The sequence below is a fragment of the Hippocampus bargibanti genome, linkage group LG05 (genome assembly GCF_051943395.1).
Source record: "Hippocampus bargibanti isolate YZ-2025 linkage group LG05, ASM5194339v1, whole genome shotgun sequence".
Taxonomy (NCBI): domain Eukaryota; kingdom Metazoa; phylum Chordata; class Actinopteri; order Syngnathiformes; family Syngnathidae; genus Hippocampus; species Hippocampus bargibanti.
The window spans coordinates 6,144,231-6,163,525 of NC_142738.1; the positions used below are offsets into that span (position 1 = coordinate 6,144,231).

A 19,295-nucleotide genomic window follows, 5' to 3' on the forward strand; every position below is an offset into this window, starting at 1 on the left:
GTATTGTTATTATTATTTTCATTATTGTTATTATTAGTGTGATTATTATTATTATTATTATTATTATTAATTGTCATTGTCATTATTATTATTATTATTATTATTATTATTATTATTATTATATTTGGGGGTGCTGAAAAGTGGTAGTTGTTATTATTATTATTATTTTAATAACATTTTTTTTAATCAAAATAAAAATTCTAATAATTATTATAATTTTAATAATAATTATTATTGTGATCATTGGATTGGATTGGATTGCCTTTATTAGTCTCACAGTGGAGAAATTTACATTTCACAGCAGCAAAGTGACGAAAGGAATGAAAGTAGAAAAACAAAATACATGAGCTGCTGGAAAGGCAGCCACTCTTGCGGCGCCATCTTGAAGTCAAAAGAACAAAAAAAAACTAATTTATTTTTGATATTATTATTATTGATTATATTTGGGGTGGGGCTGAAAAGTGACACATTTATATCTATGGCAACCAGGTCTGTAAATAATCCCCTTCCAATAGACGGTGATTCACAGTACTTGATTGAATGGATTCATCGGCCGGCTCAAATCGATAACATCATTTTTTTAATCAATTAGAAAAACTAAACAGCATCCCCAGCCTTCTTTGAAGATGTCTTCCCTACGTCTTTATCTGCGTATATCTGAGCCCACTTGGAATGAAAGTCACAGCTGGGTGGGGAGAATACATCTCCGTGGCTAAGATGGAAGGGACCTCTGATTAAGAAGGCCACGGAAAAGACTTTGGCAGGCCAATGGGAGGGGGTCAAGGATAGACACCACCCTTCAACCCTCCGCCTCTCTCTCTCTCCCGCCCACCACTGTCATTTTTCTATGACAGCACCTCCCCCTCGGGTCAAAGTTGAGTCCGACTTTTCATGAACAGAGCGCTGCGACGTCAAACACGAGATTAAAGCGGCACGGTGGCATCTTGCGGGGACCAAATGAAAATATCAAGCGCTAAGCCTCACTCCCCTCCTTGCTTACAACCCCCCCCCCACCTTGTGAAAAGCCATATCTCATATTAGAGAGGCAGCCTAGTTAGCAGAGGTGGGCCTGCTGCTTTCCACACTCTCAGCGCCGGTCAAAAGGCCAGGCTGGCTTTGGAATTGCTTTATTGCTGCAATATATTACAGTAGAGGCCTGCACAAGCAGCTTATTAAGGAGGCAGCCAAGAGATGCCCTCCTGACTCACCGACAGCACCCCGGTAGCTTTCATATAGCACAGGAAAAAAACAAAAAGCACTTTTTTTTTTTTCAATAAACGTTCATGTAAAGTCAAGTCAATTGTTACTGTTTTTTTTAATACAATAATTTTGACGAATAACACAAATATATGATCGTTTTGTCTTTCTATGTACTGAATGTAGCTAGCTAGCTAGTTAGCTTTCTAGTAATCTACTGGATTGCTAGCTAGCATTCACCGACAGCACCCCGGAAACTTTCATCTCGCACAGAAAAAAGTACTTTTTTTTCAATAAACCTCTACAAGTCAAGTTAATTACGATAATAAAAAAAGGAATATGTACAATAATATATGGTGGATTTGTCTTTCTATCTACTGTATGTAGTTAGCTAGCTAGTTAGCTATCTAGTAGGCTACTGTATCTATCTGGCTTGCTCGCTAGCATTCACCAACAGCAACCCAGACATGTTCATATAGCACAGAAAAAAGTTTGTCTTTTTTTCCTTCAATAAACGTTAATGAAAAGACAAAACAATTATTATTGTTTTTTTTAATACAATAATTTGGACGAATAAAGAAATATCTTCAAAAATATCTGGTGGATTTGTCTTTCTATCTACTGTATGTAGTTAGCTAGCTAGTTAGCTATCTAGTAGGCTACTGTATCTATCTGGCTTGCTCGCGAGCATTCACCAACAGCAACCCAGACATGTTCATATAGCACAGAAAAAAGTTTGTCTTTTTTTCCTTCAATAAACGTTCATGAAAAGACAAAACAATTATTATCGTTTTTTTTAATACAATAATTTGGACGAATAAAGAAATATCTTCAAAAATATATGATGGATTTGTCTTTCTAACTACTGAATGTAGCTAGCTGGCTATGTAGTAAGCTACTGTATCCATCTGGCTAGCATTCACCGACAGCACTCCGGAAACTTTCATCTAGCACATAAAAAAATATTTCTTTTTTTCAATAAACCTCTAAAAGTCAAGTTAATTATGATTATTATTTTTTGAATACAATAATATCTGGTGGATTTGTCTTTCTATCTACTGTATGTAGTTAGCTAGCTAGTTAGCTATCTAGTAGGCTACTGTATCTATCTGGCTTGCTAGCTAGCATTCACCAACAGCAACCCGGACACGTTCATATAGCACAGAAAAAAATTATTTATTTTTTTGTCAAGTCAATTACTATTATTTTATTTTAATACAAACATTTTGACGAATAAAGAAAGATATACAATTATATTGTAGATTTGTCTTTCTATCTACTGTATGCAGTTAGCTAGCTAGTTATCTATGGGGTAGGCTATCGATCTGGTTTGTTGGCTAGCACTCACCAACAGCAGCCCAAATATATATATATATATATATATATATATATATATATATATATATATATATATATATATATATATAGCACAGTTGAAAAACAATTTCTTTTTTTTCAATAAACATTCTCTAAAACTCAATTAAATATTTTTTTTTAAATACAAGCATTTTGACTAATAAAGAAATATATACAACGATTCTGGTGTTTTTGTCTTTGCATCTACGCTATGTAGCTAGCTAGCTAGTTAGCTATCTAGTAAGCCATTTACCTGGCTAGCTAGCAAGCACTCACCGACAGCAGCCCGGAAACTTTTATATAACACAGAAAATAAACTTTTTTTTTTTTAATTATAAATGTTCTCTAAAAGTCAAGCCAATTACTATTATTAGTATTTTTAATACAAACATTTTGACAAATAAAGAAATATATACATTGATATAGACACAATGCTTCTGGTGGATTTATATTTCTATCTACTGTATGTAGCTAGCTAGCTAGTTAGCTATCTCGTAAGCTATCTATCTCGCTTGCTAGCAATCACTCACTGACAGCTTTCACACTGCACAGAAAAAAAAATCAACAAATGTTCTCAAAAAGTGAACCACTATTATTTTTTTTATACAAGCATTTTGACAATTAAAGAAATATATACAATGACATATATATATATATATATATACAATGATTCTGGTAGATTTGACCTTCTATCCACTGTATGTAGCTAGCTAGTTAGCTATCTAGTAAGCTATCTATCTCGCTTGTTAGCAAGCACTCACGGACAGCACCTTAGAAACTTTCATACAGCTAAAAAGATTTCTGTTTTTTCAATAAATGTTCTGTACGATTCTAATTTTTGAAATACACAAATTTTGATGAATAAAGAAATATATACAATGATGTATATACAATGCTTTTTGTGTATTTGTAGATGTATCTAGACAGATAGAAATATATATACTGTCTTTAAATAGCTAGCTACTTAACTATCTAGCTGGCTTGCTAGCTAACTAGCTAAAATTCAATTTAATCTAATCAGTTTTTACCTATCAGCTTCACAAATGGGGATAAAATTGGATGTGTTATGAATTTATCAGACAGTAAGAGGCTTTAAAAAAGGAGGAAAAAAAGAGAAAACTGGTCAGAATATGAGTAAACACCCCATGGCCCTACTTTTGCTTTTCTACCGGAACAAAATAGCTAAATAAAGGCAAAAAATATAGATATTTTCAGACACGCTGCTTTTCCTCCTTCCTTTCTAATCATAAATTATAGTAAGACGGGAGCTGATCTGGAAGGCTTTTCTCTAATCCTCGCTCTCCTGCCCCCCCCAGAAAGGGGGTCTTTACTGGAAGGCGAGTTTTGTGATGGAGCGGACCCCAGTTGCACAATGTTGCATCGGGCAACAGCATTCAAGCTTAAGCCAATTTATCAACTACATTCAAAGCACATCCATTGAGCTACTTTTTTGCAGATCTATTAGGAATACTCTTATCTGTATTTAGCATATGTTGCGTACGTGTGTATGCATGTGCGCATGTGTGTGTATTTGCGTCTGGCAGCTTTGGATGGATTTATACTCAAAATACCTCAAGCTATTCTTGAGCGGAAACTGCTGATAACATTGGCAAAACTTGTGCAGACAAGCACAAAAAAAGATACATTCATTTAACAAACCGTTATATCGTTTCTATTCACATTCTACCGCTTTGGTCCATTTATTTGCCTTAAAAAAAATCGCATTTTTATAATAGTGAGTTTGTTTATTTTGTTGCTAAAGGCGCGTTTTTGTGCAATATCTTGTTTTCACGGGTTACAACAGAAGAAGAGAAGACGCGTGAAAGAAATGTCACGAGTTAGCGGGATCTTTTTTTTTTTTTTACATTTGAGCTACGGTTAATCCGAGCGTGAAGCCTTTCAGTGGGGAAAAAGTCGTGCTGCAAGACAGAGAGAAAAGGGAGGCGGGGAATGAGGGGGGGGGGGGGGGGGAGTTGCGGCGGCGAAGGCGGCAGTCTGCTCACAAAAGCCATAATTGCACACAGAACCAGTAATTAGACTTACATTTGCTTTTAACGACAATTAGGCATTAAAAAAGGAAAATTTAATCCAGGCACCAAATCAAGTTTTTGTTTTAATACTATTCCGTTACTTGCACTATGTACAGTTTTTTTATGAAACGGTTTTGGACATTTACAGTATACAGTTGACATTTTTATTTTACTATGCTTAGAATATCTTGTTTTTCCATCCTTTCACACCCCCCCCTAACCCATCCCCTTTCAAATTGCTGCTGTGGATTGCAAATTTCCCCATTGTGGGACGAATAAAGGTTTTGTGATTCTGATTCTGATCTTTGGAACACTAAAAAAAGGCATCATGGCCTGCACTGTTAGAATAAAAACAAGATAAGCTGTTTTTTTTTCAATTTCAAAATGGGCAAGTCTGATTTCTGGAGCCAAAAGAGGAAGTACTGTAAATAATACAATAATAATAATAATAATAATAATAATAATAATAATAATAATAATAATAAAGTCTCGTTATATCGATATTCTTGGGAGTCGAAAAAAATATCGATACAACTGTACTATCGATATATCCGATATATCCAGCCACGATTGTCTTGTATTTCATTCCGAGGTCACAATTCTTTCATTTCGCCATGGTTGAAAATGGTAGAAAATGGCGTCTGCTCCACTGCGCGAGACACGGAAGCTGGTCACGTGACCAAGTCACGTGACTGATACAGATTTCGATAATGGTGGTACTGTATAGAAACCCCTCAGCAAATGTCGATTCACCTTAAAGGACAACCGACGACTCCGGACAAGTTGTGTCCATAATTTGCAAAATGGCTTCAAATGACTTCTACTGAGCGTATTTTACAAAGATTCCACCGCATATAGCTATATTTTACGTTTTAAGACTCGCGCTGAATATTCCGGAAGCCTTGTTTTTGAGTTTGTGACGAGTCCGTCCGTGACGTCACTGAAGGAACGCCCCTGACCAAAAAAAGGACACATTGTTGCAGTCCTTCCATCACATCATTGAATTTGGCTGGCCCCTCAGCAAATGTCGATTCACCTTAAAGGACAACCGACGACTCCGGACAAGTTGTGTCCATAATTTGCAAAATGGCTTCAAATGACTTCTACTGAGCGTATTTTGCTATATTTTACGTTTTAAGACTCGCGCTGAATATTCCGGAAGCCTTGTTTTTGAGTTTGTGACGAGTCCGTCCGTGACGTCACTGAAGGAACGCCCCTGACCAAAAAAAGGACACATTGTTGCAGTCCTTCCATCACATCATTGAATTTGGCTGTACTTGGCTGGTCTGAAAACTGGTGTAGCACCAAAAAAGAGGCAGAAGAGGGCGACAAAGATCCATGTAAGGAATTAATCAGCCTGTGGAAACGGGCTGATTAATACATTTCCCGCCCCCAGATACCTCAAAATGGCATGGAATAAATTATTTAATCGATTGCAAACATGTATGCTTTCCTCTTCAGAACTATTTGAATCATATTCATAATTGGATGAGTAACAATAAAGCATATTCTCAGAATATGAAGCAATTGTTTTGATTCTCGAGCAAGGCAAGACGTCTTGGCGTGATGTCACGAACTGGGTGCGGGACCTTCTGAAACTGGCCACTTCCAGTTTTATTTTTATTTTTGCAGATTTTGGACACACAAGTCATTTTTATTGGTGTTTTGCATTTGACTAAACATATCATACTGTGTGTTTTGGGTATTTTAAATGCTATAAAACGTTTTTATGATGTTAGTTAAGAAACAAAAAAGTGGCGTCGGTTGTCCTTTAAGCTGCTTTTGTATCGATAGAAACATAGCAAAATGGCCGGCGGGAGATGAATAAGGGCACCGTAGTAACCGGATTATCGTAATAACCATGTATTGTACTAAACGCAACTAATTATGAATAAAAAGACTAGAAATTGGCACGGGAAATGAAAATAGTATCGTAATAAGCAGTATTATCAATATAACCGATATCGATATAACGAGACTTAACTGTAATAATTGAAGGTGGACAGTTACTGCGTGAAACATCTCAACACCATTTTTTTTTGATGGTATTTGCTATGACTTCTCCAAGTTTCTTCATTTCCAAACAAGCCTTTCTTTTTTTAAGAGGAGGTATGGAGGGGATGGTTCTTTTACCTCCTGAGAGCCTCTTTTCCTCTTTCTTTCTTGAAAGACGAGTGCACATTCACAGCTCCCAAGCAGCGGTTGTCCTCTCGTACCTGTTGAGAACACTTTCATCCTTTAATGGGGCTCGTTAGCCACATTGTTAACGGTTACTGTGAGGGAGCAACATCACAAGCTAATAATAATAGTTTACTTACTTCTTGAGAAAATGGAGGCCAGGCTGTTGAGCGCATGGCACCCTGCAAGGGAAAAAAAAGACAAAGCAAATGATTAGCGAAACTTTATCGTGCATTGAAAGCCTTGATTTGAGAATAAAGTTACGCATACAGAAATCCTTTGTTTATCCAATAAGAACCTGTGGTTAGTGAAATTTGTAAAATAGTCTTCTTTAACTCATTCACGAATTAATTCAGGAATTGAAAATATGACGTAAAGCGCCACTCGCAAATTTATTCAGGTTTTTTTTTTCAGTTTGGGTGCCGATAAAGCACTAGCCATGGCCTCTGGCAATTTTTTCCCCTTCCACAAGGGGGCAGCATTTTCATTTTTTTCAATGTTAGTGCTTTGTTCCAGCTTCAGCTATTGTTTAAACACTATATAAACCAAAATGTATGTATTGCATTGAATTTTGGACAGCCGCCTTCATTTCAAGCTCATATAACTCCGGACCCATATAATTTAGGAATTACCTTTTTTTTCTGATGAAAGAAAAGAGTCTAAGGTTTCTTATGCTGCATTGAATGTTTATGTTGTCCTAAAACTCAAACTCTTTTCAACTCAGGTTTTCAACAAAAAATTACATTTGGAGACTAAAATTTGTAATGCCTGAAAAAAAAAACGCAAGAAAAAAAGTGATGGCATGCTAAATATCATACATTTACAGGACAAATGTGTAGGACTAGTTTCTTTTTCTTTTTGTCCTCTAGCATATCTGCTAGCACATTAGCGGATAAATAGAAACCCCCAAAATGGAAGCTAACTCGTCGGAATTAAATTTATCAGCATGTATGCTCAGAGGTAATAAGCTGTCAGTTAGAAAATGAAGATTTGTATTTAGATATATGACAGAAAAGGAGGGCGGTTGGACGGGGAGGGAGAGGGAGGCCAGGGGAAGGGGGTGGAATGAATAGGTGGAGTAAATGAAGCTGCTTTACAACTAAATGACTTATTTGGGAGGCGACCAAGAGAATCGCCAAGACGACGACAACGACGACAGCGATGATTGCAGATAATATTCTCTCCCCCCGCGGAGCTGAAGATGGCAAATATGAAATAATAATGATGTAAGGCCAGTCGGCAGTGAGTTAATAAAGAAGGGGGCGGGAATACACGCGATCAGGTCTTGTCAAAACCTTACAATTAGTGTCGTCTCATTTCCTTCAAAAAACAATGAAAAATAAATCATAAAATTGATGAAAATCGATGTTGTATTCATATGCAAGCTAACCGTTAAGTTATTCTGCAATTAACGTGGAAAAAAAAAAGTTTGGAGTCAGCTGGTAAAGCAGGCGCCCACTTAACCTTTCTGTTATGCAAGGGGTCAAATTGACCCTTTTGAGAAGCTGGAGAAAAAAAAGAAGAATCCTATGGGCATTCCTCCTTTTCTTTTCCTTTTTAGACAGTATTTTGTGAAAACCAAAAAGGAATTTATAATATAATATAATATAATATATATTGTATTATATTCTAGAATGTATTCATATTTTTTCAATGATCAAACAGCGAAACACAGAGATGATTTTTTTTTAAATAGTTTTGATTTGTTTGGAGAGAAACAGAATAATCTAGAAAAACGATTGCAAAAAGTGATTTTTTACAATACAATACAATAAATCCGAATTTATAGCGCTTCCACAACAGTTGCAGCTGTAACTAAGCGATTTACATCATAGTCAACACAAAGCAAAATAATAAACACAACAGGAACATAAAGACAATTTTTAAAAATAATCATGATATTTATGCTGGCTAGGGTTTAATTTCCAGTGAATTACATTTAACTACTTCAACACAAGAAAAATAATGAACAAAAAAATTAGGACTTATTAGCAATATTTTTATTTGGATAAAATGCATTTTGTGTTATAATTGATGATTACATTTAAAGGACAACCGACATCTCCGGAGAAGTTGTGTCCATAATTTGTAAAAGGGCTTCAAATGACGTCTACTGAGCGTATTTTACAAAGATTCCATCGCATATAGCTATATTTTACGTTTTAAGACTCGCGCTGAATATTCCAGAAGTCTTGTTTTTGAGTTGGTGACGAGTTCTCACGTTACGTCACTGAAGGAACGCCCCTGACCGAAAAAAAGGACACATTGTAGCAGTCCTTCCATCACGTCGATGCATTTTGCTGTACCTTGTTTGGTGTGAAAACTTCATGTTGCACCAAAAAGAGGCAGAAGAGGGCGACAAAGCTCCGTGTAAGGAATTAATCAGCCTGTAGAAACGAGCTGATTAATTCCTTACGCAGCTTTGTCGCCATTTTCTGCCTCTTTTTTAGTGCTACATTTCCCCCTTAAAATTGCAACGAATTTAGAAAAAACATGCTGGGAAAAAATAGCAAAAGTAAATAAAAAAATAAATAAATAAAGATAAACTAATACATTAATTTTGCATTTAAAAAAAATAAAAGAAATTTAGACTATTGATTTAATTCCACTGCAAAAACATTTTTTCCTGATACATATGTTAAAAAATACTATTTATGTAATATAGATACATATATAAATATATAACTACATAACCTGCACTTTTGATCCTCCCTTTAAAATTGCAAGGAATTGAGAAAAACATTTTTGTAAAAAAAATAGCAAAAGTAAATAAATAAATAAATGATGATAAACTAATAAATAAAAAAATGCATTTTTAAAACAGAAAAGACATTTAGACTATTGATTTAATTCCACTGCAAAAATATTTTTTTCTGATACATATGTTAAAAAAATACTATTAATGTAATGTAAATACATTTATAAATACAAACATACATAACCTGCACATTTGAGCATCCCCTTAAAATTACAACGAATTGAGAAAAAACATTTTGGTAAAAAAAAATAGCAAAAGTAAATAAATAAATCAATGTTGCATTAAAAAAAAAAAAACTTTCGAAGATTGATTTAATTCCACTGCAATTTTTTTTTCTGATACATATGTGAAAAAAATATTAATGAAAAAAATTGGGGGTTGGGACCACATGAATTTTTATTGTAATAACCTGGACTTTTAAGCATCTCCTTAAAATTGCGAAAAATTGAGAAAAACATCTTGGTTAAAAAAATAACAAAGGAAAAAAAAAAAATACAAGAATAAAAAAAAATGATACTACATTGTGCTTCCTTGATTTCAACATGAAGCAGATAAAAGACATCAGGATTCATTTTCTTACTTTTTCTTTGTTTTTTATAATAATCATTTTTGAAAAAAAAAAACATAATTTACATTGTTAAAAATATACCCATAAAAAATATGAAGCCAATTTGAGACTTTTGAAAGTCCAGATATGTATGGAAGTTACGTATCTGTTTCAAACAGAAATGCTCATCAGAGCAGTTCTCTTTTTTAAGAACAGGCTGAGCTGATGAAAGCCAGTCGACGTTACAACCGAGCTGGGTGCAGCGAAGTGGTGGAGGAGGAGGGGGGGGGGTGATCATGTCTGTGTGTGTGTGTGTGTGTGTGTGTGTGTGTGTGTGTGTGTGTGTGTGTGTGTGTGTGTGTGTGTGTGTGTGCAAAGGCAGCTGGATTTCAATTGATTAGCTAGCCATGCATGATGAAAGTTTTTTTTTTTTCTGTTTCCCCTCCCACAAGTGACACCGTCCGTCGAGGTAGATTTTCAAAGAGAACGACGTCAGGATACGGCTGCAAAAGTGCCAGAAAGCATGAGGAGTGAACGTGTTTCAAAGTAAAGCACATGTGACACCAACTGTCTGATTTTTTTAGGGTTTGTTTTCAAGGTATTTGTCACTGGTGTAATGTGTTAGTTTGGACATTGTGTTTATTAGTAGAGTAAGTGGTAAAGATTCAGGTACAAAAAAACAAAAAACACATTGAAAGCAATTTGTCAAAATATGTGTCCACCCCACCCATGCACGTCCACTTATCATTTTTAAGTTATACCTAGTTTACAATCAATAAACCAAATTGTAAAGGCACAACATTGTTTCTTTATTTTTAAATAGGGAAAGACAAAGGAAAATAAAGAAGCAATGTAAAAATGAAAAAAAAAAAAGAAACAAATACTTGAGTATTATTTTGTTTCCCTTTTCTGGACATTTGTTCCAATTGTGTCCAAAAAATAGAGTAAAACAAAGGAAATAAAGGAGTAAAGGGTATCTGAATTAGTTGATTAAAAGAAAAAGACACAATCCCTGTTGATTTTCAACTGATTCACTGTGATGCAAAATCAACAAAATATGACATTACACATTATGATTCATTTACATTTTGTAACTATTTAGAAAAAAATAGAAAAGGATGCCAGAAAAAAACAGATTGAATTTGAATTGAAGATGTTTTTTTTTGTTCTTCAAGATTATGCAACTGGGTTGATTTGACCCAAGTCACAACCAGGAGCATTAAAATAAACAATTTCTAGATTTTTGAGAGTAAAATCAGCTCATAAATCATATCATAGGGGATACATATTGTTTGGACTGATTTTTCATTTGTTTTTCTACACTTTTTTATTATATATATATATATATATATATATATATATATATATATATATATATATATATATATATATATATATATATATATATAGTGTTTCCCTGTTGGTTTTCAACGGGTTCACTATGATGCAAAATCAACACAATTTAACACTACAAATTATTATTCATTTTTTTAACTATTTAAAAAAAATAGAAAAAGATGACAAAATACAGTAAAGTCTCGTTATATTGATATCGGATATATCGATAGTCCCGGTTATATCGATACTATTTCTATGCACGCACAGAGAAAATTACATGCAAACAGGGTCAGATATATCGATAGTCCCGGTTATATCGATATTTTTTCGGACTCCCTTGAATATCGATATAACGAGACTTTACTGTAAATTGAATTCGAATTGAAGATGTTTTATTTCTTTTTTTTTTGTTCTTTTCTTTTTTTATTTACTAGGTTACCCAACTGGGTCAAAGTCACACCATTAGCATTAAAATAAACTATTTCTAGATTTTCAACAGTGAAACCAGCTCACAAAATATCATAGGGGATAAATATTATTTATTTAGTTATTATTGTTTTATTATTTATTTAAAATGTTATTTTATTTAAAAATTGCATTTTCTGTATAGTTCTCTCTCGTTTCTATTCAGAATTGTATTTTATTTCTTGCATTCTATTTGTGATTGTATTTTACTTATTATAGTAGACATGCTTGTCTGTGACTGTAAAGTGTCCTTGAAAGCTTTGAAAGGCGCTTAAAATGTAATGTATTATTATTAGTATTTTTTTGTTTTTGTTTCACTTTCATTTACCTGTATATTCTTTTTTATGATAAAATATATATATATATATATATATATATATATATATATATATATATATATATATATATATATATATATATATATATATATATATATAAAGTCTCGTTATATCGATATTCAAGGGAGTCCGATACTGTAGTGTTTTGCTGGAATTTCTCAAAAGTGAGCATCTGTGACAAAAAGTTTTTTTTAATTATCCTCCTTTCGGCATACAATTAATTGCCATTATATCAAATTACAAGCATCTGTAGGCGTCAACATATGCCCCCCACCGACAGAAACAGTGTGATGAAATAGTGTCCGTGTTAGGCTCATGTCAGATGCCTGTCAAATTCTTTAAAAAAAAAAAAAGGAAGAAGAGGGAACCTTATCGGATGTTGGGGATCAGCAATAGTGGCGACGGCATCATGGCGATGTCTTCCACATGAGATGGGTGGGGGGGGGCCACTGGAGGGTTTTTGTGAATTTATATCGGCGACTAGATAAAAATCAGGTTCATATTTCTCCAGCCAATAGTTGCCGATGAAAGCGAGCCGAAGGAGAATTACACGGCAAGAGTTTGGTCAGCGCACTCGACGCTTTTCTAAAGCAGGGAATTGAAAAGGTAATGAGAAAAAGCCCCGCCGCAGGTTGGCTCTGTTTAATAAGTAAGTCATCACGCCTCTCTATCTATTGTTACGTCGCATGCACACCCCACAACAGATTGCGGGGGGCTTTCTTTGCCCCCGCTGCCACCATCACCATCACCGACATACTCTGCAGCTTACAAATGAGCATGAGCGTCATCCTAAACAACAACACAGGAGTAATGCGATCAGGAAAATGTGCAAAATAAGCCACAACGTTAGCAGAATAAGGCCCACCCACCCCAAAAAAACACAATAATACTAAATATAAATTTCCCCATTGTCGGATGAATAAAGGTTTTCTGATTCTGATAATAAATAATAATAAAAAATAAAAAAACAAAACATAAATAATAAATCATAAATCATAAATACATCAATACATAAATCAATCAATAAATAAATGTGAATACTATATAATAAATAAATATATAAATAAAAACATTAAAAATGAATAAATAAATACAGAACATATACAAAATAAATATTAGATAAACAAATAAATTAGTTGTTATATAGAAAAGTAAAGCTGAAAAATATTGAGTGAGAGTTTCGGTGTAAGGTTGCATTTAATAATAATAATAATAATAATAATAATAATAATAATAATAATAATAGAGACTGCGCAATTCCACTGCAAAAAAATACTTTTTTTCCTGATGCATATATAAAAAAATGACTATGAAAAAATTATGAAAAAAATAACATTTGTGGAGCCAACACGAATTTTTATTGTAATAACCTGGAGATTTAAGTCTTCCCTTTAAAAATGCGACAAATTGAGAAAATTATTTTGGTAAAAAAATTAACAAAAGTAAAACAAGTTAAAAAAAAGTACACAAAAATAAACAAATAAATAAAAATACAAGCACCAAAAAATTGATACTACTTTGTGATAATTTGATTTCAACATGAAGCAGAGAACAGACACCAGGATTCATTCCCCCAGTTTCTTTATCATTCATTATAATATATTAAAAAAATATATATAATTTACATTGTTAAAAGTAGAACACTAAAAAATATGAAAGTCCAGATAGGTATGGAAGCAAAGTGTCTGTTTCCAACAAGAAATATCGCATAACCTGGACTTCCCACCCCTTAAAATTGAGATCATAGTTCTTCCTTGTGCAAATTAAAATTCAGACAAGTCATTGCTCCTTTTTGTTCTAATGGAATCATCTCGAAACTTGACTGCATGGCTAAAACGTAGAAGCGGACGCGTTTATCAAAATATCAATCTGATCCATTTGTGCAGAATTGATAAAAAAATCAAACATTAAAATGAAAATGCAACCGCAACCCGCCACCCCACCCGTGTCCAAAAATCAAGGCCCGCAGTTCCAACTGACTATGAATATGGTGTATGAACAGGCCTTGCGCACGCAATAAGGAGAATACAACATGTCAGTGTTGTCACGTCGAATGCAAAGTGACGTAAACGTCGCCAGATGAACATGCTTGTCACCCCTCCCCCCACCATGTTTTTTTTTCTTCTTTTGTAAAAACGCTTCTTCATCTCGTCTCTCATCAGACAAACTGCCGGCACGCCATTGATCTCTTTTCTTCTCGCCGCAAATGATCTGTCTCGCGGTAAACTCTGCACATATGCAGAAATTAAACCCCCCCCCACTCAAAAAAAAAAAGCCTGAAGGAAAAATGAATTTCAACGTGAAGCCAGTGATGATGAATGAAGAAAGCACTCTGATGACACTTATGATATATATTTAATGAAAGGGAGAGTAAAAGCTAAAAAAAAAAAAATTCAAACTGAAACTGACGACTTTTTTTTACGCGTGCGTAATTACAGCCTGACACATTTAATGGTGCAGATTTTCCTACTATTTTGACAGCGCTCTTGTCAGAAGCATCTTTTTGTCCCTTTATCATGGCCCGTGGCTACGTGTGAAAACAACACGATTACGGCTCGCCAACCGGAACAGAACATTTGTTGTACACTTGTACACTTCCATCTCGCTACGCCGGCCGCGTCGTCGCGCACTCTGATCATCCTCGTTGTGATTTCTCCGGCGGCGTTTTATTTTTTTTTTTTGTTGAAAATTGTCAGTGAGACAGCCTCCCCTCCCCTTTCCCTCCACCCTCTCCTCGCACGGCGGAGGTTGCCACATTTTTTGGACCTGTGCGACCGCTGGCAGCTTCAATCAACTGGCAATTCCTTATAATGTGGCCTGATGATTAGCCTATTTAGCCTGGCCAATTTCAGCCTGCTGGAAGAATGTCTCCAAAGGCACTGATTGAGAGTCTAATTCCTGCTATGCGCAAAGGGACTCGTGTAGTCCAACCAATAACGTGAAAGAAATAAAGTCAATTTTTTTTAGTTTAAAAAAAGGAGAGCTTCCAAAGTGCTTCCTGACATTAACTCATTCACTGCCAGACATGTGTGAAAATGTGTCCACTCCAGTGCCAGGGTTTTTGTCATTGTCACTCGAATTTCAAGACCCACAGAATATTTTTGTTGTAGGACTGCAGAAACATTCAATGCAGCGTAAGAAACCTTAGACACTCTTCTTTCAGGAGAAAAAAGTTATTTCCTAAATGATATGGGTCTGGAGTTATATGAGCTTGAAACTAGGGCAACTAACCAAAATACAATGCAATACATATACATATATGTATACATACATATTGGTTATTTCACGCTTTAACAACAGCTGAAGGTGGAACAAAGCGCTAACATAGAAAAAAGGGAAATGCTCCCCCCTTGTGGAAGGGAAAAACATTGCCATAGGCCATGACCAGCGCTTTATCGGCACCCAAAAAAGAAAAAAAAACAAAACAAAAGCTGAACAAATTCGGGAATGGCGCTCCACGTCATATTTTCATTTCCCGAATACATTTGTGAAATTACAGTGAATGAGTTAATTCCTAAATTATATGCGTCTGGAGTTATATGAGCTTCAAATGAGGGTGTCTGTCCAAAATACAATGCAATACATACATATTGGTTTATATTGTGCTTTAACAAAGCCTAAAGCAAGAACGAACCACTAAAATAGAAAAAAAAGGAAATACTGCCCCTTTGTGGAAAGAAAAAAAAACAATGCCAGAGGTCTGGCCAGCGCTTCATCAGCACCCAAGCAAGAAAAAAAAACAAAACCCGAACTAATTTGGGAATGGCACGCTACGTCATGTTTTCAATTCCCGAATAAATTTGTGAATGAGTTAATTCCTAAATGATATGGGTCTGGAGTTATATGATCTTGAAATGAGGGTGTCTGTCCAAAATACAACGCAATACATACATATTGGTTTATATAGCGCTTTAACAACAGCTGAAGTTAGAACAAACATCTTATATAGGAAAAGGGAACTGCTTCCCAGTTGTGGAAGGGGAAAAACAATGCCAGAGGTCTGGCCAGCGCTCTATTAGCACCCAAACAAGAAAAAACAAAACTCAAACTAATTTGGGAATGGCGCGCTCCGTTATGTTTGCAATTCCCGAATAAATTTGTGAATGAGTTAATTCCTAAATGATATGGGTTTGCAGTTATATGAGCTTGAAATGAGGGCGTCTATCCAAAATACAATGCAATGCATACATATTGGTTTATATCGCGCTTTAACAACAGCTGAATATGGAACAAAGTACTACCAAGGACAAAAAGGGAAATGCTGCCCCCTTGTGGAAAAAAAAAACATTGCCAGAGGTCTGGCCAGCGCTTTATCGGAACCCAAGCAAGAAAAAAAAAAAAAAACAACCAAACCCGAAGTAATTCGGGAATATCGCTCTACGTCATATTTTCAATTTCCCGAATATATTTGTGAATGGCAGTGAATGAGTTAAAAAAAAAAAAAAAGAATGAAACAAACCCTAACAAAATGAAAGTCCTCACGACATTGAAATTCCTCCCTAAACACAAATACACGCTGACTATAAACTGACAGCAAATCCGCCGATGAAGAATGGAGGTCTGTGAGTGAAGGTAACGAATCTGAAAATGAGCCAGTGCGTACGGACGACATCAGATCTAAACCAGGGGGTGGGGGTGGTATTTATTTATTTATGTATTTATTTATTTTAATTTAAACTTGATGTAAAACTTGTGTAAAAAAAAAAAAAGAAAGCCAAATAGGAATCCTACCTGTGAGGATACACGGCTGATTTCACCATAGCACTGCTTCAACTAGTTAGATAAAAGGAAAAGCCGACAGGGAGGGGGGGGGGGGTTAAAAAAAAAATAATAATAATAATAATAAAATAATAATAATAACTATTTATAGGTGACCAAGTGGACACTGACCAGTGGACACTTGATACAAACCCGAGCTCAAAAGTGTAAAAGTGCGTTAGGCGACTCGGGCAACGGAGGAAGGGGGAAGGAGGAGTATGGGAGGGGTGGGTGTTAAAAATCTGTCAACTTCCAATCTGAGATGTCTTTATTTGACACCGTCGGGGTTTTTGTCAGCTCTTTTGGCGAGGCCGTCCGGCCCCGCTGGTGTCCCCATCACCCCTAAAAGGCAGCTGGGCCGTGACCCCGACACCGCAAGGCCTTCAAAAAAAAGCCCTCCCCTCCCTCTGACGACATCCCATTCACCCCCCCACTGCACCAGATAACTTTATTCATCCCGCGCACCGCCGTCGCCACATTCACGCCGATACAATGTGGACACTCGAGGGCATTCAGCGAAAGGCACAAAGGGGGGGGGGGGGGGCGTTATGTCTTCATTTCGTGATTTTGACAGCTAAGCGCCGAAGCGGCTCGGGAAAAGGAGCTATTTCTGTACCCTGGACGTCTAAATCCATTTCTGTGGTTCCTCGATTTGGCCGAGGTGGAGATGAAGGCAGCTGGCAGGGACAGCGGAGCTTATTTTCACCTGCCTAAAGAAGCGAAAGAAGCCGCTCGGACCACCCTGCTTTTCTCTCATCATTCATATTCAAGCCGGGGCCTCTTGACAAGTCTGCTGATCTCACTCAATGTTTTGTGATCGAGACAATACGTGTTCAGTACGTGGGCAAAAAAAAAAAAAAAAAAAAAAAAAAAAAACTCACAGAGAGAGGCCCATCACACTTCTTTAGCGTGTCCACCATAGATCTCCGCTAGTCGTCAACTGCACTCCAGTAGAATATCAGACACTTAAAATACTCTCTAAACCAGAGGTCCCCAATCTCCGGGCCGCGGACCGGTACTGGTCCGTGGTTCATTTGGCGCCAGGCCACGCAGAACGAATAAATAATTGCCATACTTTCCGTTTGATTTATTATCTGAGTCCGAACTATGTTTTATTTTGAAAAATTACCAGATTACATCCATCTAAGACTTATTTACTCTTGACGCATGTCAAAACGCTTGTCTAGGTCATGTGATACATACCGCTAAAATTAGCCCACTGTAAGCTAGCAAAATGAGTAAAAAAAAAAACAATCCACCAGTCCGTGAAAATATTGTCTGACATTAAACCGGTCCGTGGCGCAAAAAAGGTTGGGGGCCACTGCTCTAAACAGTAACCCAAATAGAACTGTATAGTGCCTCCATTTTTTCCATTTTTTGATGATACTAGTGCAGCGTGTTCTCCCGGACACAAATTCCTTGTGTGTTCTACATACAGTGATACCTTGGCTTATGAACTTAATTGGTTCTCAGAAAGTGTGTGTGTAAGGCGAAAAGTGTGTATTCCGATGTGCGGGTTATTTGTGGAGCCAGACTGATGGGATATTTTAACCTTGCAGTCTACACTCTGCCTTTAATGGACAACCGACACCATTTTTTTGTTTCCTAACTGACATCAGAAAAATGTTTTATAGCATCTAAAATAGCCAAAACATGCGCGCTGATATTTTTAGTCAAATGCCAAACACCAATAAAAATGAGTTAAAGTGTCCAAAAACTACTTCAAAATGACCTCGGGATGGCGAGTTTCAGAAGGTCCCGGCCCCTTATTCGTGACGTCACACCAAGATGTCTTTGCCTTGCTCTAGAATCAAAATAATGGCTTCAGATTCGGAAAAGATGCTTTCTTGTTACTCATCCAGTTACGAATATGATTTAAATAGTTCTGAAGAGGAAAGCATAAATGTTTGCAATCGATTAAAGAAGTCCTTCCGTATCAATTTGAGCCATCTGGACTCCAACGTAGCGCCCAGAAAATGCACAAGATGGCGCCCAAGCTCCGTTGGAAATGGGCTGATTTGTCTGCTGGGAATTTGTGTCAACTAGTATCAAATAGTAGTCTTGGTGCAACACACAACGATTCACCATCGCGTTATTTGTGTGTTTTCCTTCTAATTTCGCCATCAACATGGATCAACACGACGTTTTCGGACCAAACAAAGCACCCAAAATGCATTGTGTGTCACTTTCTCAGTCAGCGGTGTTCCAGCCGTGACGTCACGTCAGCCATCATCATCAACTCGAAGACAAGACTTCCTGAATAATCAGCGCGAGTCTTAAAATGTAAAATATAGCTATATGCGGTGGAATCTTTGTAAAATCCGCTCAGT

The 19,295-nt window shown here is 36.1% G+C and overlaps 1 protein-coding gene across 1 annotated transcript in view; it reads right to left on the reverse strand.

Annotated features, from left to right (window-relative positions):
* Positions 1-19,295, reverse strand: part of LOC148897632 (uncharacterized) — a 261,135-nt gene that overhangs the window by 8,114 nt on the left and 233,726 nt on the right. Inside the window, exons 7-8 of the mRNA XM_088995963.1 lie at positions 6,902-6,943; positions 6,717-6,799 (exon numbers count right to left, since the gene is read on the reverse strand). Coding sequence (XP_088852089.1) covers positions 6,766-6,799; positions 6,902-6,943 — 76 coding nt within the window. The 3' untranslated portion in view covers positions 6,717-6,765. The remainder of the gene's footprint in view (positions 1-6,716; positions 6,800-6,901; positions 6,944-19,295) is intronic.